Here is a 26,967-nt window from a genome sequence, read left to right as displayed (position 1 = left end):
AGGAAGCCTAAAAGCCCCTACTGTGGCCCTATACGACGTCGTGTACCACGAGCAGGGACTTGGGGGGCAAATGTACGCCCTGGTTTTCCCACGGGCTGTTAGCAAGCTGAGGTACGGCCTAATCATATCTACCACGTGAACATCCCCAAGACCGGAGCTGCCATAGAAAGTTCCTACCTCCTCAGCTCGAGGTAGCCTAAGGGTTCGCCAAGATTAGACTGAGTTTGGACTCTGAAAGCCACAGGTCGAGGGAAGTATCCAGCTCGTGGTACGAGCTAGAGTTGGAGGTTGTGACCTTTTATAAAGTCAACCACGCAAGGTAAACGTGCATATATCAGACATCACGTGTCTGATACATCCCTGACTTCTTGGACACACAACATGAACGTGCGCATTCAGACACCCACGACTGGGTTGGGCCGTGCGGCCCATTATCCCCCTTACCTATTGATTAGACCACACTTCATGTGTTAAGTTTTAGGAATTAATCATGAATGTCACAGAGTTGACATGATAGGTAAGAAGGTCACGGGATGACCTTCTTACCAACTCCCAGGTGCCCTCTCCTATAAATATGGAGACCCTGGGAGTTACAAAGGGTTGGATTCTATTGTGTAAGAAATACCCTGTAGAAGAATACCAAGCATATAGCAATAATATTGACTGGTGGAGTAGAAGGATTTTAACCTTTGAACCACCTAAAAACGTGATTGTATCACCAGCCCATTCCTAGAAAGATCATTCATCTATTTCGGTTCAACATAAGCACTAATCCCTTCCTCTTATTTTCTTAATTACCTGTTGGCGAAGAACCGCGTCAACACACAAGTTTACTCAAAAACGTGGAGCACAAACACGTTTTCCTATTCATGGAGTACAACAACAAGATAAAAGAGGGAACTTCAAGGGTTTCAAAAAGTTTCAAGAAAACTTCAAAGTTCATATAAACTCATGAACCCGAAAGTGCGATGGAAGATGGGAAACTAATAACTACCATTTTCATGGACTGAAAAGTTCAATCGTGGGTTTACTTGAAAAGCCGGGAGAATATAGAAGGTCATTTTGGAATTTTAAGACACAATAGTTATTAAATTTACTGCGGATCCTTACAAGGAGTTAGAAGAAAAGTTTATCATATGAGAAAATCATATAATCAACTTAGGGGGGCAAATGTTATCCCCAAAATTTCGTTCAATGATGTGTCAATTGGATGGACAAGTGGCGGGGTTTGGTCAATAAATGACACATTAATAGTCAATAAATGTGTTATGTAAAGAGGTGAAAAGGTTGAGAGGGGGGTGCACATCCGAGGAGCCAGGCACGCCGAGGGGGGTGCGCATCCGAGGAGCTCCATGTGTCCGAGCAGATCGAGGGGCACACCGACGGGGGTGCACATCCGAGGATCCAGGCATGCTGAGGGCTACTGTCCGAATAGCTGGCCATCCGAGGAGCTCCGTGTCTGAGCGGCTGGAGGAGGACATCGCGAGGCTTCTATCCGAAGAGCCGCGTGCCGAGGAGCCGAGCATGCCGAGGGGCTACTGTCCGAAGAGCTTGCATGCCCCGAGCGGATGGGGAGCATTGCCGAGGAGCTGGGCACATCCGAGGTTGTGCGTCCGAGAGGCTGGGCATATTTGAGGAGTGGTGTTCGAGGAGCAAGGCATGCATCCGAGAAGCAGATACAAAGCACCCAAGGGCCAACAGTTAAGAAATTATTTGGGTCCCGAGGACCAAATAGGCATTTCCAATCGGCTAAGCAAGACAAGTTTACTCAAAAACGTGGAGCACAAACACGTTTTCCTATTCATAGAGTACAACAACAAGATCAAAGAGGAAACTTCAAGGGTTTCAAAAAGTTTCAAGAAAACTTCAAAGTTCATATAAACTCATGAACCCGAAAGTGCGATGGAAGATGGGAAACTAATAACTACCGTTTTCATGGACTGAAAAGTTCAATCGTGAGTTTACTTGAAAAGCCGGGAGAATATAGAAGGTCATTTTTGGAATTTTAAGACACAATAGTTATTAAATTTACTGCAGATCCTTGCAAGGAGTTAGAAGAAAAGTTTACCATATGAGAAAATCATATAATCAACTTGGGGGGGCAAATGTTATCCCCAAAATTTTGTTCAATGATGTGTCAATTGGATGGACAAGTGGTGGGGCATGGTCAATAAATGACACATTAATAGTCAATAAATGTGTTATGTAAAGAGGTGAAAAGGTTGAGAGGGGGGTGCGCATCCGAGGAGCTAGGCACGCCGAGGGGGGTGTGCATCCGAGGAGCTCTGTGTGTCCGAGCAGATCGAGGGGCACATCGACGAGGGTGCACATCCGAGAATCCAGGCATGCTGAGGGCTACTATCCGAATAGCTGGCCATCCGAGGAGCTCCGTGTCCGAGCGGCTGGAGGAGGACATCACGAGGCTGCTGTCCGAAGAGCCGCATGCCAAGGAGCCGAGCATGCCGAGGGGCTGCTGTCCGAAGAGCTTGCATGGCCCGAGCGGATGGGAGCATTCCCGAGGAGCTGGGCACGTCCGAGGCTGCGCGTCCGAGAGGCTGGGCATATTTGAGGAGTGGTGTTTGAGGAGCAAGACATGCATCCGAGAAGCAGAATACAAAGCACCCAAGGGCCAGCAGTTAAGAAATTATTTGGGTCCCGAGGACCAAATAGGCATTTCCAATCGGCTAAGCAAGCACAAGTTTACTCAAAAACGTGGAGCACAAACACGTTTTCCTATTCATGGAGTTCAACAACAAGATCAAAGAGGGAACTTCAAGGGTTTCAAAAAGTTTCAAGAAAACTTCAAAGTTCATATGAACTCACGAACCCAAAAGTGCGATGGAAGATGGGAAACTAATAACTACCATTTTCATGGACTGAAAAGTTCAATCATGGGTTTACTTGAAAAGCCAGGAGAATATAGAAGGTCATTTTTGGAATTTTAAGACACAATAGTTATTAAATTTACTGCGGATCCTTGCAAGGAGTTAGAAGAAAAGTTTATCATATGAGAAAATCATATAATCAATTTGGGGGGGCAAATGTTATCCCAAAAATTTCGTTCAATGATGTGTCAATTGGATGGACAAGTGGCGGGTCATGGTCAATAAATGACACATTAATAGTCAATAAATGTGTTATGTAAAGAGGTGAAAAGGTTGAGAATTGACCTGAGGAGTTGTGATATTACTGGTCAGGAATAAGTTTAATCAACTAGTGGTGTGCCATGCCCGACCAGTGGTGTGCCATGCCTGACCAATGGTGTGATTTTCCATGCCCGACCAGTGGTGTGCTTTGGTTGGCTGGTGAGTTGTCTTGGCCGACCAGTCACTTCGGGGATGGATTTGGTCGGTCAACAGATCAGAATCTCAGAAGCTACCATCTAGTGACTCTTCAGTATAGCCTCAATAACAACTTCAACTCGAATCATTTGCAACTATCGCAAGAACCTCTCAGATATCCTGGAATAATAGCTATATTGTTGTAATTTGAATTTATTTGTATTTTATTAATTAAAGTTGGTTGAAACAACCAATGACCCCGTCAAAACGAGATATTTCTCATGTACGATCCATGAGCCTATAAAGAAATGGCTTAGGGCATCATTTAAGGGGATCTGATCTTTTTTGAGACTAAAAGAACTCTCTATTTTTTAGACTTTGGGACCGTCATTTGGGGCATTCTTGGGACATTTTCTGAGAGAGCTTAGAGAGAGTAAGCTTGTATTCTCTAGAGAGAGAAACTCTATATTTTTCTACTTACACTTAAGAAACTTAGTTGGCTCAGGTTCATCTGATCTTATGTGTAGGCTATATATCACAACTCCAAGTGGATTATGCTATTACCAAAAAATTAGGGATGAACCACTATAAAATTACTTGTGTTATTTGTTTTCTATTCAAGGTTTATAGTCGTTTTTGCGTCTACTCGTAGTTGGCCAAAATCGTGGTCAACATGTTTAATATAAACTTCTATTAAATCCCGAGCATATAGCTAATCGTATTTATAGTGACGTAATCACAGTTGAATATAAATATGATTATATGGTCAAAATAGGTTAGTCCTAAGATTAGTCAATGCACAGGATTTACACTGGCTTGCCAGTCTACGATATGATCTACTTACACATTATAGTGTTATGCTCTTTCCAGAACATTAGCAAAGTAGATAAGATCGGATGTATTTGTTACATCGGACATGATCGATATTGACAGTAGATAAGATAAGTAAACATACCGTTATTATCTATTCTAGTCATATCATATAGTTGACCATAGGTCAATTCAATCTCAATTCTGAGTGGTTAGTCTAACTGATTGTATTATTTGAGCTCTTTGAATTGTTCGTTACCAGCTTACCCTACAGACTAGCCTACACTTACATCTTGGGAACTCGGTAGTATAATTGAGTAGGAGTGTTAATCATAGATATGAACATCTATAGCTTTTGATGAAGAAGTGAAATGATAGTTTCCTTTTAGTTTGGTTCAAGGTGCTAAATGATAGAGATCTCATTTTAGTAATTAATATTAGTTTACTAAAATATCATTTACAAGGAACTAAGTGTTTTAAGGACAAAATACAATGAGGGGTAAAACGGTATTTTAGTCCAATCTCATTGTAGACCGTCTATAGAGGATTGAGTGACAATTATGGTTATAACAATTGATAATTAATAACATATCTATATTTTTTATAGAGCGTTCTATAAATTCAAGAGTGTAATTCCGAGTCTTTAGTGGAGTCACAAGGAATTAATAAGTTAGTAAATTTATTTATTAGATTTATGATAACTTATTGGAGCTTGATTTCATAGGCCCATGGTCCCCATTGTACCTTGGATAAATCATCTAGATAGTCTCAATTAATTGATTTAATTATCAAAGTTGACCAGTTCAATTTTGGATAGTTTCACAGAGTTATGTAATTTAGAGAAGAAAAGAGAAATTAGGGCAGATTTATTAATTAAGATAAATTGATATCTAAATTAATAAATAAGTTTAAATCAAGGTTCAAATTATAACTAATTAATTTGATAAAGGATTTAAATAATCATTTAATTAATTAAATCAATAGAAAAAAATACAAGCCTTGATTTTAAGTCCAACGGGCTTATAATTAAATGGGAAATTTCACGAGCCTAAAGTCCATGATAATTTCGACCTAGGGCTGATTATTGGCTATTATTTTATTGATTTTTTAATTAAATAAATGACCTAATTGAGTCTATAAAATGAATGCTAAGAGAGAGTTGAATACAGATTTCTGAATCACAAGTTTCTGATAGGTTTTAGATTCTTTCTAAACATAAGTCATTTTCTAAGCCTCATTGTTCTTTTCTTTTCTTCTCTCTGTATCTATCTCATGTGTTGAGAATTGTCCACCCTACTCTAGGTGATTCTAAGGATACTTTGGAAGACTGTGAAGAAAATTAAAGATCGGTTCAGTTTCTTGGTGATACTCTGCGACAGAAAGGATACAAGGGTTAGAGAAACTGAATGAAGGACTCTATTATTCCGTTGCGTATAATGTAAGTGTTATTATCATTATTTCTCTTTGAATTCAATTTTAGAAACATGTTCTAGGATGTCTCATATTAACTTGTTTAAATTAGATCTACATGAAAATAAATAAAGATCCTATATAAGATTTTCCAACAGAGGATTCCTCCTTATATCCCATCGATCTGTAACATTCCTCTGTGGGTGAGGTGGTGTTGGATCCTGAATTGGTGATGGAGGATGCCTTATTGGTGAAGCTATCCTTGTTCCATCAGGACGAACTAGATTAGCTCGCCCTTGGTCTACTCCAATTTCCTGGGTTGGAGGCAGTGTTGGTTCATTTCTCTATGTAGGAGGTTTTGGCCGCGGCACTGATGGATTTGCTCGGATGTCTCGTCTCCTAGAATCGGTCCCAGCTTGCCCTGTTTGGCCAGGCTGGTTCCTGAGAGTGTGAGTTTAGTGATCATTTCTACGAGGGTTGGTAGGTTGAGCATTCCATGAGATCCATTCAGAAGGTACGTAACTCGGGGTTGCATTTCAAACAGACTGACTGACATGAGGTCGATGATTCCTGCGAGGATTGGCAGGTTGAGTATTTCACTGAATCTGCTCAGATGGTATGGAGCTCGGAGTTGCAGTTCTAACAATGTCACTGAGATTGGGCCGATTATTCCTATGGGACCTATGTGACCCACTTTGCCTCCTTCTGATGTTAACATCGGTTGCAGGAGGGGGTAATCGAGCCAAGATCTCCTCGATCTGCTTGTTAGCTTGGGCAAGATGGTTCCTTAACTGGGCGTTTTCCATCTCGATGTCTGTCAAATACCCAGGATAGAGGTTTGGTAGGCGTGAGGCTGAGCTTGCATCATCGTCTTGGTCCACATGTTGTTTTCTAGGATGGTGTTGTGCAGATGAGCCTTCACAAGTGGGGATGGCCACACGTTGAGCCTCCTGATCATCAGGTTGCTCCGTTTTGTTGTCACGCATAGATCGGGTGACCACCATGGTGATTGTTAAGTGAAACTTGCATGGATAATTAAGCCTAATATGCTCTCAACGAAAGCACCAATCTGTTGACGCAGTTTTTCGCCAACAATGGATTAAGGAATTCGAAAATAGAGTTATTAGGCTTTTGCCAAACCGTAATTGGACAAATAGAAAGTATCAAGAGCACTCATACACTTTTATGTGGTTCAGTGGTTAAAATCCACCTGGTCCATAAGTCACTCTTATTGATATGTTTTGTTCTCACTGTGATATTTTTTGTCACAATTTCACCAGAGTTTTAGTATACAAGATACTCCTCCCCTTTTATGTCCATTCTCCCATGTATTTATAGGGAATTCTACCTGAACATTTTTGGGTAACCGTACATAAATATGGTAACCTACATTTTTTAGTACACATCCCATTGACATATATTCATTAATGCCTATTGATTCTATGCCCACAATATCGGGTAATAAATACAGAATAATATCTGAGCATTAATGAGTGTATAAGGAATCTCTGATTCTTTTGGGATCCATCACTATGCGTCATGATCAGACTTCAACAAGCTGAACACTTCCTTCAAGCTGGGGATCGAAGAACTAATCTAAACTGATAAGGGTCACACTCATAATTTCACGAAGGCGAGTTGGTTCTCTTGCTTCTCGAACTATGTTGTGGCATAAGATGCTATCTGGAGACTATCTGGTTGCCGTAAGCTGTCAAGTTTGACTCGAGCTGCTCACTCCAGACTTAGCTAGATGTTTTATCTGCACGCTTTCTTCATACGCTTGTTTTCCAGCTGTACCCTGTGCTGAGTAATTCAGCTCGTATTTTTGGCGTACAACAAAAATAATAATAAAGAAAAATAGAAAATTTGAGAAAACAAAGAATAAGAGAAGTAGTTCATTCAGCCTGCCACCTCACCTCTATTGTTCTTAACTTTATATAAGCATATAGATATATTATTTTTTTTCTTTAATTATTAATCAAAATTTTGAAAAAGATGAATTAAAAATGTGAAAAATGATAAAATAGAAAGAGTGCTTTGGAGCAATTTTAGAGTGTCACATCACATCTTTAGGATTCTCATTTATATAAATATATAAATAGAATATAGATATTTTTGTTTTTTTAATCATAAATTTTTAAAAAATGAATAAAAAAATATGAAAAATAGAAAGAATGCTCTAGAGCAATTTTAGAATGCCACATCATCTATTTGGTGCTCTCATTTATATAAATATATATATACATATAAGTATACAGATATAGATATACATTTTAGTTTTTTTTTCTTTAATTATTAATTAATAATCATAAATTTGAAAAAGATGAATTAAAAAATGTGAAAAGGGAGAAAATAGAAGGGTGCTTTAGAGCAATTTTAGAGTGGCACATCATCTCCTATCATCTCATTGCGGCTCTCATTTATATAAATATATAGATAGGGATAATGGAAGTAAAACTACTCAAGTAGTTACAATTTTTTCGATTAAATACCTATGTAAAAATTTTGACGGTAAAACTACTCAAGTAGTTACAATTATTGTAGTTAAATACCCATGTAAAAAATTTGACAGCAAAACTACTTAAGTAGTGAATTTTCTTGCACTTAACTCATTGTCGTTAAGTCAACTGTTAAAACTAACCCTATGGGACACGTGGCAGCCTCCAATTTGTCCAATATTTAATTTTTAAATATTTTTAAATTAATTAAAAGTTTAGTAAGAAAAATAATTCCTAAAAAAAATAAATAACATATTTTAAATTCATAAAAAATTAAAACATGTGTTTTACAAACTAAAAAAATAACATTATTTAATGAAAATTATAAATAAAAATTATAAAATTTTCATTTTTAATCAACATGAAATTAGATTGTATTTAGATTTTAATAAAAAACAAAATGAAATTTTTATGAATTTATTTAGATTTTTCATTAAATTAATATTTTTTTAGTTTTAAAAATACTTGTGTTAATATTTTGGAACTTAAAATATTTTATTTTATTTTTTGTGAATTTTTAATTATTTTAAAAATATGTAAAAATTAAACATTTAGGATTTAAATATTATATTTTTTATTTTTTCCTGATTTTTAATTATTTTTAAAAATAATTTAGACGAATTGGAGGCTGCCATGTATCTCATATGGTTAGTTTTAATAATTGACTTAACGATACGGAGTTAAGTGCAATAAAATCCACTACTTAAGTAGTTTTGTTGTCAAATTTTTTACATAGGTAATTAATTGTAAGAATTTTAACTACTTGAGTAGTTTTGCCATCAAAATTTTTACATAGATATTTAACTGCAAAATTTGTATCTACTTGAGTAATTTTGCCTCCATTATCCTTATTGTTATACCCAGATTTCAAGCCATGGTAAATGTGACCTCGAAAGTTGGATTCGCAACAAATGGTCTCGTAAGGATTAGAGTATGCTCCAGGATTGTATATCAAGCCTACAAAGTACGATATATATGACCTCGAATATGGTGACCTCGAAACCATCTCGATCTCGAAAGGTAGCCCCGAGAACACACTCATCTTCGGGGACGACCTCGGATCCGGGGTCTCGAGCTCGATGTATGTATGATCTCGAAAGACACGTGATCTCGGGAGATGTCATTAGCTCGCACGATGACGTGAACCTGGGATGCTAAAGCCTTAGAGATACGCGATCACCACCTTGAATATCTACAAGTATTATAAATATGAGATGTAATCCTCATTTATTAATGTAAATCCCCAAGAATCGTGGGATATTATTTGGTCAGTCATGCGTTTCTTGGTCTTCAGGGACGTTTCCTTTTATATCTGATTATAGGCATTTAAAGCCATTTATTTTATTCACAAACGAGTAACTACCCAAAATATGTGGGATAGTATTCTACAGCCTTCTCTATAAATAGAGAGGTCATGCACCATTGTAAGGGACCGAAATTCTGATCCTTGAGAGAAAACTCTGAAGAATTCATGCTAAAGAATTTTCAGAGATAATCTTAAGATTAATAACAGAGACTCGTGGACTAGGCAGATTTAACTGCTGAACTACGTAAAAATCGTGTGTTTGATTTGTTTTATTTCATTTGGCCATTGTCATTCATTGTTTACGTGCTCTTCTTTTATTGTTTGACGAAAAACGGCGTCAACACTTATATAATATAACAAAATATTTATTTTTTAACTAAAGCAAGATGGGTTTGACATGTTTACTTATAAATATGTTGTGATTTTGACGGTGTCCAAATTATGGCCGATAAATTTTAACACGATATGATGATGCGACTAAAAAATAATATGAAATAAATGGGGTTGAGTGATACACTTAATTTTTGTATCATTTTCGTGTTGGCCTGTTAAACACTTGCAATAAATATATCTTATTGTGTTAACCTATTCAACCCGTTTAAGTAAATATTTAATAAAAAATATAATTTTTTTTATTATTCTAAATCAAACTTGAATTTTTTTTTCTTAAAATAACTATTCTTTTCTTTGAAAAATTGTTAATGAACATTTGAACTATATATTATTTTTGCATTGTAGATTTTATAACATGTGATATAATTATGATAGTCGTATCATTTTGTGTGTCATATAAATTATATGTTAAATATGTTAATCTCGGTTGAAAAATAGAAATTGATACATCAGAATATTCCTTCCATACAGCTGTAACCAAGATGATTCTAGAATTAGACACTTCCCACATTTTCAGGAATTCTTTCCATACGTGTACCAATCATATTGATTGGAAATATTTTTCTGTTATTATGGTACATGTCTCCAGTATTATAATACCCAGCTTAGATATTGTATCATCATTCAATTAAGGGAATTAATATGGGAAATTTCATATTATATGTATAATAATTTTGTAAATTTTTTTAATATGCTACCCTGACTTATTATCCCAAATATACGACAATTTCAATTTTTTAGACAAAAATACACCTAACATCGAAATTGCATCGAAAAAGCATCATTTGGGATAATAATCAAGTTTTCATGATTGCATCGATGTAGCATCGATTTGGCAAATGGCATCGAAACAGCATCGTTTGGGATAAAAATCAAGTTTTCATGATTGCATCAAAATAGCATCGATTTGGCATCAAAACACCACGGCATCGATGTAGCATCGATTTGGCATCGATTTAGCATCGAAACACCATCGGCATCGATGTAGCATCGATTTGGCATCGATGCCGATGGTGTTTCGATGCCAAATCGATGCTATTTCGATGCAATCATGAAAACTTGATTATCATCCCAAACGATGCTTTTTCGATACAATTTCGATGCAAAATCGGTGGTACATCGATGCCGATGGTGTTTCGATGCCAAATCGATGCTATTTCGATGCAATCATGAAAACTTGATTATTATCTCAAATGATGCTTTTTCGATGCAAAATCGATGGTACATCGATGCCGATGGTGTTTCGATGCCAAATCGATGCTACATCGATGCTATTTCAATGCAATCATGAAAACTTGATTATTATCCCAAACGATGTTTTTTCGATACAATTTCGATATTATGAGTATTTTTGTCTAAAAAATTGAAATTGTCATATATTTGGGATAATAAGTTATGGTGGCATATTAAAAAGATTTATAAAATTATTATGCATATAATATGAAATTTCCCATTAATATAGAGAAAAAGATAGAGCATAATTTTCGCCCCCTTTCATTTCTTTCTTTAATTATTTCATGTCTGGGTAAGGGCATCTGTAATGGTAGTAGCCACAGAAGTGGCTTCACCGTATGTGTCAGAAAAAATGCTAACATGGCATTAAGAAGTGAGACTTTTATATAGTGTGGCCAGAGATGTAGCCTCTGCATGGCAACGTTGCCCATTTTACTTTTAAAAAATTAATAATATTTTAATATAATTTATGTACTTTTAGCAACAAAATAAATGGCTTGCACTGCTGATGCTCTAAGATGAACTATTTATTAAATATGTAAAGTGTGTCATGTCATGTGATTTGCTAACCAAATGTGTGTCGTGTTTAGATTCTTGACACATTTAAAAATAGTATCATGTTATGTGAAACGAATTGTCTTGAACAAAACAAGTTTACACCCAATTCTAATCCAAATATCTTTTAGAGTTTATCGGCTAGACATCCTTTCTTTTACCAAGAGGCTTACACTATTAGTAACAAGTTGGAATAGCCTGTGGAAAAGATTACTTCAATGGTAAAGAAACTCGAATGAAAGAGTTTACAACTAGAATAAAGTTTTAATTGTTGTCGTTTTATGACGTCTTATATTTTTATGTCGTTTTTTCTTATGTTTGTCGTTTTAATCTAATCGGAGTTTCTTGTCGTTTTTCAATATTATTGTAGTTATTTTTCATTCAAAACAAGGAAACAAGAAAGTTCAGAAGAGAGGCTTTTAGCTGTATAAACCAGGTACAATCCACCTCATATTTTGCCGAGAACTTCCACTCTAAAACAAATCCACTTGTCTAATCACATAGAACTAAGCAAAAAAAAAAAAATGGTCAATTTTCTAGACAACCACATAGCAAAAGCCAGTAATACTCAAAACTTTTTACAAAAAGCACAAGACTTTTCCTCAAACCCCATTACTCAAAAAATAAACTCTATAACAGAGATAAACCAATTGAACCAACAATAAGACTCACCCAAAAATGCCTTCCCCCGCTAATAGTCCTTGTCAAGCCAGAAAAGTCAATGTTGTACTTGTTGGTCATATTAGGATAAAGAATCCCCCATGTCCGGTTCTGCTTAGCAGTTCCCTGTTTCTCTTCCTTATCGAACATCTCGTATATGTAAGTCTCTGCAACCCCTTCCTTCCTCAACGGAGTTCCTATGCCCGATCTCAGGTGCCTCACTAAACCCTTTAAGTAAAGCTCCGCGTATGCTGGGTTCGCGTCCACTTCGCCCGCGTCGCCACTCGAGCTCGGCCACCCCGTCTCGGTTACCACCACGGGGATGTTCTCGTGACCCGAGATCGCCATGGCGCATATCACGGCATCGATCATCACGTCGAATAGATTCCGGTACCGGACTCCAGTGGTGAGGTCGTCTCTGAAGCCGAATGCGTGCTCTTGGAACAGAGCGTAACCGATCGGGATTTCGCTCCGCATTCTGTACACGTTGTATGGGTAGACGTTGATCAAGAATGAAGAATTGGTGTCGCGCAAGAACTGGAGTAAGGGGCTGATCACGTTCCCTAGAGCTGGTTCTCGGAATTGGGCGGCGGAGGGCGGGAAGAAGGAGGTGATCACATTAATGAAGGAGAAGGTGGTGGAGACGGAGATCTTACGAATTCCGAGATCTCGGAGAGCGAGGTGGACGTTCTCCATGGCTGGGAGGAGGAAGCTCGAGTTCTCCGGTGAGCTTTCCAGAATGTCGTTGCCGACAGAGATGATAGAGATCTTGACCCGTGGAAAGAACGGGACCACCATCGTGTAGAGCCACTGGAAGGCGTTGGAGCGATTGGCGGCCATGGATGGGACCAGGGAGTTGGGAACGTTTAGGAGAAGCGTGGTGTTCGAGTATAGGAAGGCCCTGACCGTGGTTGGGTCCGGTTGCTCGAGTCGGACCGAGTTCATCCCTAAGGAGATCGCCAAAGCGGAGATGCGTTCGGGCGAAGGTGGCCGCAAGTGCGTCGCGGTGGTGGAGGGAGAGTAGGTGGCTCCGATGGCGGTGAGAGAAGTAGCTCCGGCGACCAGAGAGAGAAAGTAGAGAGAGAATGTGAGGGAGAAGTAGTGAAACGACATTGGGACTGCTGGTTCTTGCTTGTGTAGTGTGAGTGGGTGACGGTGAGGTGAGGTGTTTTGGAGGGAATTCTTTCGGGTTTAAAACTGATGGGTACTTGCTATATTAAGCTGGGGGCGAACGATAAGCAGATTGTTTGGAAATGGGATGGAAAGTGAGGTGCGTAGTTTAGCAATGGGACATGATGTGTGTCAGTATAGGTTAGCGGATCTGTTGATAAGAGTTCTTATTGTCAAATCATGATCAAGCCCAATTCCTTGGGCCCGATTGCTTTAATAACTTGTTTGAGAGGTTTTTATTTTAAATGGATTGAAAATGGTTTTTCTTGTAAGATTATAGATATTGATACGTGGCTATATGAATTAATAAAATACTCGAACAAGGAAACAATTATTTAATGACATATATGAATCGATGTAATTGTGGTGCACAAGAATACTACTCCCTTCTAGTTATTTTAATATACATCCATTGTAAATTCCTAAAGAGGCCATCCTAGGAGTACTCTCCCCTAGGGAAATAGTTAGTCTTTTTCATACATAACAAGCCAAAAAGTACTTATATTATTACTGAGACAATTCCCACTATATGAGTTTCTTATAAGCAACCTCAAGAACATTTATTCATTCTTAATATTGATCTCATGATCCGCTTATTAATTTACACTTCTTCACACACTTGGCAAAGTAGAAATCAGCTTCTAACGCCCACTACAGAAAATTAGAACGAAGAAAATACTGCACTCAAAGCTCATCATGGTAAGTATAAAAAGGCATACATGAATGCATTCTTCGTATTCTTTTTCTTACATTTACATAATTTTTTTCTTCCCTATTTTAACTTCATGTGATCACCTTCCAACTTTCTGGGCCCTTTTTCAGGAAATTGAGGGCAAAAAAGAGGTGACAAAGTGGCGAGGAACGGTGAGCGGCATCGTGGAAGCTCCGGCGGAGAAAGTATGGGGGTTGGTCTCCAAAACGAAGCGTTTACCGGAGTGGGTAACAATGGTGGAAAGATGCACGGACTTGGAAGGAAAAGAAGGGATTCCGGGGTACACTAGGCTTATATCAGGCTTCATGTTTCCACAGGAAGATGGAGAAAGGTCATGGATCAAGGAGAGGCTGGTGTCCATGGATATGGATTCCTCATTGCGTAGCTACGTTTATAGAATGGACGCTAGCAATATTGTTGGGCTAGACGGCTCGGTGAATACGTTGAAAGTGGTGGATTATGGGCAAGACTCAACGCTCGTTGACTGGTCGTTTGAGGTTAACCCATTAGAAGGGTTATGTGAGGACAGTATTGTTGATTATCTGGGATTTTTGTACAAGTCTTGTATTAATAGGATTCAGGGCGCAATCGAAGCTGCAGCATCCAACAAAGTTTAACTACAATATCTACTTCATGTATTTATTAATGTTTTTGGTGATGCTGTAAATATGCATATATTATTTTTATATTTGGTTTGGTAAGCGCAGCTGAGAACAAAAAAAGCCAACGGCAGTTGTGAACTCCGGCCAGCCAACTCAATGCCTTAACACCACATTCTCTCACCATAGGAGCTCCCATCTACCATTAACGCCATTTCTCTCTCTCGGTCCCCAATTTTTTTTTTTTTTGGCAAATTGGTCCCTAATCTATTTGTTTTGGTGCAAGCACATCCATGCATGAAAGTAAATTCTGTTTACTCTACCGTCTTATAATAAAGATTCCAAACGTAAACCCTATGAAATGTTTGAGTTTAAACATTAATATACATGTTTCGAATACTTATGTATCTAATTTTTTAGTTTTGTTAACCATTTTTTTTAGGGTTGAAACTCTTAAATCTACACAATATGTAAAATCAATGGTTACATCAAAATCTTGATTTTTGGAATAAAATTTAATTAATGCATTTTCGATGAAAATTTGATGTCAGATTGATGCCAGTTGGATAAATTTCTATGCAATTTGATGGTTACATCAAAACATGATTTTTGAAAATAAAAAAAAAAATTGATGCATTTCGATGCAAATTCAATGGATTTTTTTATACATATGCATAACTTTTCATTTTTTCATTCAATTGTCTGTTTGAAGTGATTTTTTTTTTAATTTTTGTTTATTTAGATCTATACACTACAAAAAACCTCACTTTTGCCGGCGCAAAAAATCATATTGGTTTTGCTGACGCAAATTTACGCCGGCAAAGGTCCGCGACGTACCTCCGTCGCTAATTTCACTTTTGCCGACGCAAAACGTAATGCGTCGGCAATGGTATCTTTTGGCGACGAAAAAATGCGCCGGGAAAAATAAGGATGCGCCGACAAAAAATTTTGTCGCGTTGTTGTGGAAAACACTTTTAGCGGCGCAAAAATGCGCTGGCAAAATATGACTCTTTTAGTGGCGTGTTTTTGCGCCGAGAAAGGTGTATATATGCAGTGAGGGTTGAGACTTTTGCCGACGTAATTTTGCGCCGGTAAAAGTATTTTTTTAATAATTTTTTTATTATATTACTAATTTTATTTTCAATATATTAATATTAATTAATAAATTTCGATTTTAATATATTAATAATTATTTAATTTTTTAGTAATATTATTTAATTAAAATTTTATAAATAAATAAAAAAAATTACAACTATTAATATTTATTGTCTCCACCAAACATGAAAATATAAAAGTAGTTTAGTAAATTAAATGTCTAATAAATTAAACTTTAAATAAATAAATAAAAAGTTCTATAAATGAGTATTGCCCGCCTCATCATCCCCGCCCCCGTCAGCATCATCGTCCTCGTCCGAATCTTGTTCTGGTAAGTCGACACTAAAACCAGGAGCCATTTCACCAACCTGCTTCAACAAAGCACTGAGCAGAACATTTTGACGCCGTTGACGACTCTCAAGTTTAGTCGTATGCTTTTTTAGGTTCAGATTTTCTAGCATAATGTCCTGATTTTGCTGCAAAATGGTGTCCACTTCAGGTGGCAATTGCCCAGACATTTGAGAAGTTGACGAAGATGCTGCCCTTTTTGCGCCAATTGCCTTCAACTTAGGCAACCTCCTAAACCCTTTCTTATAACGCGAGCGGGGTCCAAGGACATCCGTGACAATATCCATATCAGGCGAGAACTGACCGTCGACATTATCGCCGACACAAGAAGCAGCAGATGATACAGGGGTCGTACTCTAGGATGCTCGATGCTCGGTCATCTCAGTCTGCACAATAAAAGGCACATATCTTGAATTCCAATATAGCATTATATATTTGAAAACCTAACTTATAAATTTTTAATATAACAACATATAAAATATAACTTTATTATCTATCTGCCAACATTCTATCATTAATGACTGCAGACCAGTGATTGAAAAAGAATGTAATTAATTTTGTTCCTGTATCAGGGAGCAAGTGGGCTAAAGTAAATTTGGTCATGAAAATCCATATCTAAATCAAAATCATGAAGATGTTGTTGATATATACAGTAAGTGTAGTTAATTCCATTAATGGGGAATTTACGTCTCTAAACATATACATCAACTATATTTGCATGTTTTTTATTTAGATATGAATTTTCATGACCAAATTTACTTTAGCCCACAAGCTCCCTGATACGAGGACAACATTAGTTATATTCTTTTTTTTTATCTTAGTCCACAATCATTAATCATAAAAATATTGACACATAGATTATAAAGATTTAATTGTTAAAAATTTAATTAATAATTAATTACAAATTGACAACAACCAATTAATAATTAATATTTATTAATTATTTACTAAACTTTTTAAAAGTTAAATAATCATAAATTAGTTAAGGTTATGCAACTTATATGTTTTGTCGCCGCTACATCACTAATTCACTTATCCTTCTTCTTGTGGAGGTGCTCGAATGTGTCGATCATGCTCGGGAGCTCGCCAGTAGATGGGTCCATCTAAAAAAGCAAATTATTTAAACATTGTGACATTTATAATATTTTCGTAAATGTAAGGATATAGGTTATTATAATTTACGTGATCATAAACATGGACAACGATGGATTTGGAACTGTGTCCCCCTGGTATGGTCATTTTTGCTCGAGCTTCTTTATTTTTCTTCGATATACGCTTCAAACAAAACATAGTACTCATTAATCTAGATTGTAATTTTATAATTAAAAATTAATGTAAAATCTATGGCATACCTGCTGAGAATCAGAAGCCCAAAAATCGCATAGAATTGCCCAATCAGAAGAAGTAATCGACCCAAAAGGTTTTGACTTCGCTCTCTCATTGTCCACCTCTCCTCCAACCTCTACCCAGTGTTTCTTCATCGTGTGGTGCCAATCAGTCAGATGTTTTTGCATTTGTCTTACCATGGCATCGTTGATTACTGGATTGTTTTGTGGATAAATGAATTTGTCCTAAAATCACAATTAAATTTGGAATTTGTTAAAATATTATGAAGATAGACAAAATATTTAATAGTGAGTTATTAAAGGTTTAAAAAATGCTTACAGATAGCCTATTTCGAATAACTTGGATATCAACTGGTTTTACTTGTTCCCAAGTTAGTGTAGTTAGGGGTACGGTGTTACGCAAATAACGAGCCATGGAATTGTTGAACCACTTGTCGTACGTTTGAATAGCTTTTCCAGTTTGTGCATCAAACTCTACTTTCAAATGACTAACTTTTTTGGTGGCCAGCTCCTTCTCGATATTGGCACCGTAATAAGCTCCCCTGCCCCTCTTGGAGCCACCACCTGTGTCATTACTTGGCTCGGCTATTCTACATTAAAATATTTATTAATTAACTAATTCAAATTATGTATGTCTGTTGTTTTTTGTTATAAAATTAACATTTATTTATTATGGTCTTTCCCAACTTACCCTATTCCAACCTAGTGGATCCCTTGGAAAAACATCTTGAAAAAATGAGGAATAATACATGAATACATTGGCTATCCCCAAGGCATCCACTAGGTGCATGTCTATTACTTTATATATATTTATATATATATAAAATTAACATTTTATTACTTATGGTATTTCCAAACCTACCCTATTCTGACCTAGTGGATCCCTTGGAGATAGTAAGCAGTCATGTAGTTCTCCTCATTTTTTCAAAATGTTTCTCAAACATTTTGAAAAAATGAGGAGCAGTACATGAATACATTGGCTATCCCCAAGGCATTCACTAGGTGCATCACTATTGTTTTTTGTTATAAAATTAACATTTTATTACTTATTGTCTTTCCCAACCTACCTTATTCCGACCTAGTGGATCTCTTGGAAATAATAAGCAGTGATGTAGTAATTCTCATTTCTTCAAGATATTTCATCAAATATCTTGAAAGAATGAGAACCAGTACATGAATACATTAATTATCCCCAAGGCATCCAATAGGTGCATGTGTACCTATATCTGATACTATCATTAATTAATGATAATAAATAAAGTTTTCATTGAATTAAATAAAAAGTTACATATACTTGTTTAAATTACATATAATTGTCCTCATCATCACTAACTACAACATCATTACGAACATCACTATCACTATCGACTAGAACATTGTCGTCATCCTCATCGTCTTCATACTCAGCCAACGTGTCGTCTTCAAATTCAACTTCATCATCGACAACAAATTCATCTGAACATTCGCCAACCAAATCATCGACGTTGTACACTTCAGTGGCATGGATATCAACCCGATCATACTGAAGATTATCAAAAATTGGAAGTTCTACCCACAACTGAAATGAAGAAGAATTAACTTCTTGCAATATTGGTATATCATTTGTGGTCTCAGTATCATCAACATCGAAATTTCAGAAATCCCATACATTCCTCGGAATGTATTCGTTAACGAGTCTCCAATCATCCCCATTTTTCACATCTCGAAGATAATACACCAACTTCGCTTGAGATGCGAGAACGAAATGATCATCTTTATAACATTCTTCCTTCACATATACGCTCGTAAAATTGGATTCCACTTTAATTCTACTTGTATTGTACCATCTACACTTGAATAGGACAACACTGTAACCCATCAAGTAGGACAATTCAATTACTTCTTCCAGAACTCCATAGTAGTTCACTCCTTCCTCACTTGGCACCATTACACCGCAATTTTATGTTTTAAGCTTCATATCACGACCATGAATCACAAATTTCACACCATTCACTATCATCCCTGGATATGAGAACACGGTGCCGCTTGATTTGTTTACGAGAGCATACAATTCATTATTCACTTCAGTAGGTGTTGACTCATGCAAACCGTTCACCTATCAACATTAACATTGAAAGTTAGTTTTGGATTGATTAAGTGTGGTCTCGGAAAAGAATTAACTAATATACATACTCTTTCTTTGAACCACTGAGGAAAATCAGCTTCTTGTTGAACTTCAAGATTCGAGCCCCCACCGTCTTCTTAATTCATCCATATGCTCACTACAAATGGACAACAATGTTATGATTTTTGTCTTTACTCGGTATATAAACTAAACAAATTTATTGAAAAAAGACTAGAAAACACACCTAAGGTACTCCTTAATTTCGGCACAATTGTTCAAGATATACCACTCAGCCTTTTGCTTTAACTGCGGATTAAGGAGCATACTTGATTTCTTACCAAATGGACTACCAATAGCCTTATAAATAGAATATTCCCGATTTGGTTGGGATTCAACACGATCGTCATTCCTCTTAGGTCGATTGAATTGAGTCTCAACCCCCCGGAGGTACATTGAGCAAAAGTTTAAGGCCTCGTTGACCACGTAAGCTTCTGCGATTGAACCTTCCGGACGTGCATGATTTCTTACATATTGTTTATAAACCGCCATCAAACGTTCAATGGGATGCATCCACCTAAAGTGCATGGGACCACCAAGAATTGCCTGTTTCGGAAGACGCAAAACCAAACGCACCATAATGTCGAAAAATGCTGGAGGAAATATCATTTCTAACTTGCATAAAATGGTGATAATGTTTGTCTCCATCTTCTCAAGGTCTTTCACATTCAAAGTCCGTGAACAAAGTTCTTTGAAAAAACCGCACAACTCAATAATTGGCTTCCGAACTTCAGGAACCAAAAATGACCTAATTGCGGCTGGCAACAACTGCTGAAACAACACGTGGCAATCGTGTGATTTCAGCCCAGTTATCTTGCCATCATTGACATTGACATTCTTCGAAAGGTTTGCAGCAAAACCGTCCGAGAATTCAACTGACTTCACAAATTCACAGAAAACTCGACGCTCTGGGACACTGAGGGTGTAACTGGCGTGCGGTTTCTTCCACTTGTTTCCCTCTTTGCGGAGGTGGAGTTTTTCCCTAATTTTCATGTCTGCTAGATCAAGTCTTGCCTTGTCAGTGTCTTTAGATTTTCCCTCTAAGTTCAACAAAGTTCCCAAGACACTGTTGCAAACATTCTTCTCAATGTGCATTACGTCCAAGTTATGCCTCAGCAATAATTCCTTCCAATAATCAAGCTCGAAAAATATGCTCTTCTTCGACCAATTAAGTTCAATCGAAGCCCTTTTGCGTTTCACACCACCAAATTCTTTGTGTTTCCCAGGATGTCTAATATGCAAATTCTCTAATTGCTTCAACACATCATCACTGGAGTAATCTTTCGGTGGTGGCCTGAGTTCCTTGTTACCATCGAATAGTGCTCGTTTGCTCCTCCATTCATGATCCATATCAAGAAACCTCATATGGCCAATGTATGCAATTTTACTTCTAATCCCTACAAAGGGAGTTTCTTCATTGCATGTGGGGCACGCCTTGTACCCTTTTGTGCTCCACCCAGACATCATAGCATAAGCTGGGTAGTCGTTAATGGTCCACAAGATTGCTGCACGCATATTGAACAAGGTACTATTGTATGCATCTCATGTCTCGACACCATTCACCCATAACTCCTTCAACTCGTCAAGCAAAGGTCTCATATAGACATCAATATCTTTTCCAGGTGAAAAAGGACCTGGAATTAGAATAGACAACATTAATGACTATGGTTTCATGCACTTCCACGGCGGCAAGTTGTATGGGACAAGTATCATAGGCCACATGCTGTAAGAGTTGCTCATGTTCCCAAAAGGATTGAAACCATCTGTAACCAACCCAAGCCTAACATTTCGAGGTTCGGCTGCGAAAGAAGGGTACAACTCATCAAGGTGCTTCCACGCCTTACTGTCAGCAGGGTGCCTCATCACACCATCTTCCTTTGGCCTTTTAGAATAGTGCCATCTCATATCCTATGCAGTATATCTGGAATTGTACAACCTTTTCAATCTCGGCATCAACGGAAAGTACCGCATGACCTTATGGGCCACTTTCTTCCCATTCCCACGATTATCTTGCCAGCGACACTCACTACAAACCGGACAGAATTCCAAATTCGCATTCTCCTTCCAAAACAATGCACAGTCAGGCTTGCAAGCATCGTTGGACTCATATCCCAATCCAATACTCCGCAACTTTGCCTTCGTCTCATAGTTAGACTTAGGTAAAATTGTTCCATCAGGCATAGCGTTGACTAACAATTCCAGCAAACCATCAAAGTAATGATTGCTGCACTTGTTAATAACTTTCAGATGCATCAGCTTCACCAAGAAGTTCAACGCGGAATACTTTCGGCAACCCGGGTACAGTTCACTTGACATCTCCTTAAATAAATTGTCATACTTGTCGCGATGTTGAGGATCATTATAGTTTCCAACGGGAACGTCATCTTCAGCGTAAACATCCTCCAGGATATCCGCTATCTCATCTCTATCATGATCTCGTACCACAACTGGTGGCAACGGCAGCGCCTCTCCATGGTAATGCCACACTTTGTAGGACTGTATGATGCCATTGTTGAATAAATGCATCGAAATTGCATTTATAGGCTGGAACTTAACATTCCCACATTTCTTGCACGGACAGCGAACCAAACCCCGATCGTTCAACTGATTTTGGGCGATATCAAAGAACTCCTTAACACCATTTCTATACTCCAGAGACCAACGATTCCTTGCACTCATCCAGCTTCTGTCGCTCGCCATCTTTAAGCGAAATAATTAAGAAAATATTAATAATTGTCTTAAAATGAGGGAAATGATAGTCAAAATATTTCATGACTGTTTGTCTCCCTAATTATCACTAACTGATAATAATGTCCTATCTCTGGCAAAAATAATTATTTATAGGGATATTTGCGGCTAAAATACTGAAACTTACAACTTACTAACACTTAAATACCCAAACTGATTTTTTGGAGGCAAAAGTACCAAAACGTGAAATTTACTTGCAATTAGAGATACACAGTGTTAAATGTTAAAGTTGACCAGTCAAATGACACGTGGCACCACATGCTTGGTCCACATTATTATTATTATTTTAAATAATTTTTCAAAAAAAATATCATTTTATATTTTTCATTTTTAAAAAAAAAATCAAATTTATTGTTTTTCAATTTAAAAGTAACAAAAAATAAATTTTTTCTCATTTTTTTCAAAAAAAAAATCAAATTTGTTGCTTTTAATCAATTATTTAAGATTAAGTAAAAAAAATATTTAATCTTAAATTATTGCTTGGATTTTAAACAAAATTACTTAATTTTTAATTGAAAAAAAGTAGACAAAATGATAAATAGGAATATTTTAATAATAATAATTCAAAAAATTTGAGGATATTAACAATAAAAAATTAAATTAAAAAAAAAATGTATTTTTCATACTTAATCTTAAATTGAAAAACAGTTTTAATTTTTTTTTTTGAAAAAAATGTAAATTTTATTTTTTGTTAAATTGAAAAATAAATTGAAAATTATTTTAAGAATAATAACAATGTGGACCAATTATGTAGTGCCACGTGTTCTTTGACCAGTCAACTTTAACATTTAACACTGTATATCTCTAATTGCAAGTAAATTTCACATTTTGGTACTTTTGCCACCAAAAAATCAGTTTGAGTATTTAAGTGTTAGTAAGTTGTAAGTTTGGGTATTTTAGCCGCAAATATCTCTTATTTATATTTACCAAAGAAAATGTAGCTAATTATTAATTATTACAATTTTTTAAATCATTTACTTATTTATTACTTTTATTTTAAAATTAATTTAATTATACATTAATTTTATTTTGTAATTTTTTATTAAATTCTTCAATTTGAATTTGATTATTTACTTAATCAATAAAAATTTTGTTATATTTATATGTTACTTAATTATATTTTATTAAATCATTTATATTTTTAACTTTTTTCAATTACAAAACATCGAATATTAATGTTAAAATTAATTGTTAATTATTATGATTGGTAATTTTATTTTATTTAAATTATAGTTAAAAATTAATTTTTTGATGTATTTTTTAATTATACTTAAACTTTTATTTAATTAATTATTAAACTCTTATTAATTTTACTAACCCTAACATAATTTGGGTAGCATAACAACTATATTTCAAACTTTCCCAAAAATTTAAAAACCTACAAATTAAACACATATATAACCAGAATATTCCCAGATCATATAAAACATATATATACATTAACAAATACATCAATTTACATATATACAAATATTTAACCACAAAAAAACATATACCAAAACTGATTTTTTTATTAACACAAAAAAAAATATTAAATATATATTTACAAACATATCACATTTAATATAAAACAATTTAAAAATATAAACATACATTATTAATCTGATTTTTTTAAGTTCATACTTTAACTAAAATACATATATCACAAAATACAATATAATAAATATTAACAAGCAAAAATAAACAAATACATATAAAGCATTAAAATAAATAAAAAATACATATTCAAATCTGTTTTTTTAATTTTACAAAAAAAATTAATAAATAAAAAAACATATATTATAAAAATAACTTAAAAATAGTAAATGAAAAATAAAAATATTACAGTGGGTGAAGTGGCTCCGCTCCGGCAATGGCTCGGGGACTCCATAGAAACAAAAAAAAATCATTACATAAATAAAATAACATAAAATACAAAACTATATTATAAAACTTACCTTAGGAGGCGGTTGGGAGGAGGAGGAGGGCGGCAGTGGTGGGCTCGCGGTGGCGTCGGGGTGGGGCTCGGGTGGGGTGGGGTGTCGTCAGGGTTGGTGGGCTCGGGGTGGGCATGGGCTATCGTCGAGGTGGGATAGGGTGGTTGTCGGGGTGGGGTGGGGTGCTGTCGGGGTAGGGCTCGGGTGGGGTGCCGTCGGGGTGGGGTGGGCTCAGGGTGTGGCTGGTGGGGGTGGTGGAGGGTGGGGGTGGTGGTGGTTCCGTTGAAGAAGGGAAGAAGGGGAAGAGAGAAATTGAAAATTGCAAAAATAGAGAAGAAGGCTTGGGCGGCTGTGGTATATCGTTATGACTTTTGCCGACGCGTTTCGTTGCGCCGGCAAAAGTCTATCAGAAAAACCCTAATGCAAAACGACACCGTTTAAATAAGTACACTTTTGCCGACGCATTTTGTGACTTTTGCCAGCGCAACAAAACGCACCGACAAAAGTCTGGCCACCTACCTCTTTAAAAACGTGCATAATTTTAATATCCACGTTGACTTTTGCCGACGCGTTAGGTGAAATGCGCTGGCAAAAGTCTCCTTTTTATTTTCTGATAAACTTTTGCCGGCGCAAAGGAGCGCCGCAAGACCTTGTTTTTGCCGGCACATTTCACCACTTGCGCCAGCAATAGTTTTTTTTGCCGGCGCAATTACGAATTGCGCCGGCAAAAGTCTATTTTCTTGTAGTGACATCCCAAATATTTGAAATTCCTTTTGGGCTATGTAGATATATATATAAAAAAATTCGATGCAAATTCAATGGATTTGATACAAATGCATAACTTTTCACTCAGTTATCTGATTTTTTTTTTTTAATTTTGGATTTTTTTTTAGATCTACACATCCAAAATATTTGAAATTCCTTTTGGGCCGAATATGTAGATCTAAAAAAAAACTCAAATTCAAAAAAATAATCTTCTCAAACTGGCAACCAATAATTATCAAGTACAGTCATAGGCCTAATCTTTGAGTCAAGAATGCATGTAGTTGGGAACAAATATGGCCTCCACTCATTCCTTGATTGGAAGTAGATTAGTTATTCCTTTCAATTTTGATATGATAGTTGAACATATAGCACTTAATTTCTGTTGAGAATAAAAATCTTATCTGTAAATAATTTATAAATATATTCATTATAGTATCAAGGACACTAACTGATGATTATATAATTAGGGAGTTTAACAAATGTTTGACCTAACTCTAATTATGAATAACTAGTGGAGGGTCGTAACTCATGTAATGACTATATCAATGAACAACTATATAAGTTATAACTTTTTATAAAAGAAGAATGCAGCTATAAATTTTTAGTGAACAAATTCATAGTTGTAATAAATGAACTTAGTAAGCCAAGAGTTAGCGAGATAATTAATTTATTGGAGTTTAGTATTACATGTCAATTTCTCCCTAAACTTGCTTGATAATACAAACAAAAGTATTTTATTGAATAAAAGAAATAATAAAGTATTATTTCAAATTATTTTTGAGAAATAATCATGTTGTATTTTATTATTTATAAAATAATGAAATTAGGGAAATAAAATATGTTGATATTTTATTAAAATTAGTTTTAGAGAAAAATAATTAATTATGCCAATTATTTATAGCGTATAAATAAAATGATAAAATTAAAAGGAAGAAAACAAATGACAAAAATCATGTGGCTTTTGAACCACATGACACGAAACCTTTATTTAGACTCTGATGAACCTTAACAATTTGACAGAATGTTAGTATACAAAATTGTCTGATCATAAATTGCATCTTAAGACCTTTATTTATAGGGGAAATTACATTTTATATGCTATTTTTAATAGAGTATGCAAAAATATGTTTTTTTTTTTTTAAGTTAATCTATGGCTTTTTTTAAGAATTTTCACTTTTATGGGTTTATTTTCCCATATTTTTGTATAAAAGTTGGTTTATGCCATAATTTTACTCTTAATCAAGTTTTATTAATTTGGAAGGTTATGTTTGTAATTTGATTATTATTTTTTTAGCTTATTTTTTTTTATATTGTTTTTATATTACTAATTTTATATTAAATTTTTCTTTGGTTGTTTTGCAATTTTTTTTTTGTAATATGAATTGCTTTTAAAATTATTTTTTATTTATTATAAACATGTTTTTTTTTAGATTGTACGTTTTTTTTTTCAAATCCTGGGTAAGGTAATCAGTTACTTGATTGATTTTTGACAGTTATGTAAAAAAAATCCTAGAGCTAGGTTAAATAACATGCACCAGGAGGGGTAACTAGTTAGCCTGAGATGAGTAACTTTCTGCCATAAGAGGGGTAACCAGTTACCTAAGAGGGGTGACAAGTTACTCATATTAATATGAAAAGAAACATCAAATTTGAAGGAAAAAGTAGAAGAATAGTTCATTAAAAAAGGAAGAAGAAGTAACTATGATTTTAGTAACATAGGTAACCAGTTACCATAAAGAAACTATAAATATGCACACACCAGAATGTGAAGGTAACCAGTTACCCTCAGAAATATACACACAAAGAACGTGAGGGTAACCAGTTACCCATTCACGTTTTCACATTTTTGTTAGTTTTCTTATCAAATTTTGGTATTCCTATAAGTGTAACAGTAAAAAGAAAATGCTGAAAAAATTGATTTGATTTTTTTTACATATAGTGGAAAAAACTATAAAAAAAAA

General features: G+C 35.6%; 2 protein-coding genes across 2 annotated transcripts; one reads left to right on the top strand and one right to left on the bottom strand.

The window, feature by feature from the left end:
• Window positions 1–11,933: 11,933 nt before the first annotated feature.
• Window positions 11,934–13,269, bottom strand: LOC133794012 (glucan endo-1,3-beta-glucosidase-like). The gene has a single exon (XM_062231203.1). The coding sequence runs from the start codon at window positions 13,257–13,259 to the stop codon at window positions 12,117–12,119; it is 1,143 nt and encodes a 380-aa protein (XP_062087187.1). The 5' UTR covers window positions 13,260–13,269; the 3' UTR covers window positions 11,934–12,116.
• Window positions 13,270–14,035: 766 nt separating this feature from the next.
• LOC133795945 (uncharacterized) lies at window positions 14,036–15,060 on the top strand. The gene is made up of 2 exons (XM_062233431.1): window positions 14,036–14,050; window positions 14,139–15,060. Exons 1-2 carry the CDS (start codon window positions 14,036–14,038, stop codon window positions 14,643–14,645), a joined length of 522 nt encoding a protein of 173 aa, XP_062089415.1. The 3' UTR covers window positions 14,646–15,060.
• Window positions 15,061–26,967: the final 11,907 nt, after the last annotated feature.

Source organism: Humulus lupulus, chromosome 8 (genome assembly GCF_963169125.1).
Source record: "Humulus lupulus chromosome 8, drHumLupu1.1, whole genome shotgun sequence".
NCBI lineage: Eukaryota > Viridiplantae > Streptophyta > Magnoliopsida > Rosales > Cannabaceae > Humulus > Humulus lupulus.
Note: the sequence above shows the minus strand (reverse complement) of the source record. Positions and strands in the feature narration are given on the sequence as shown.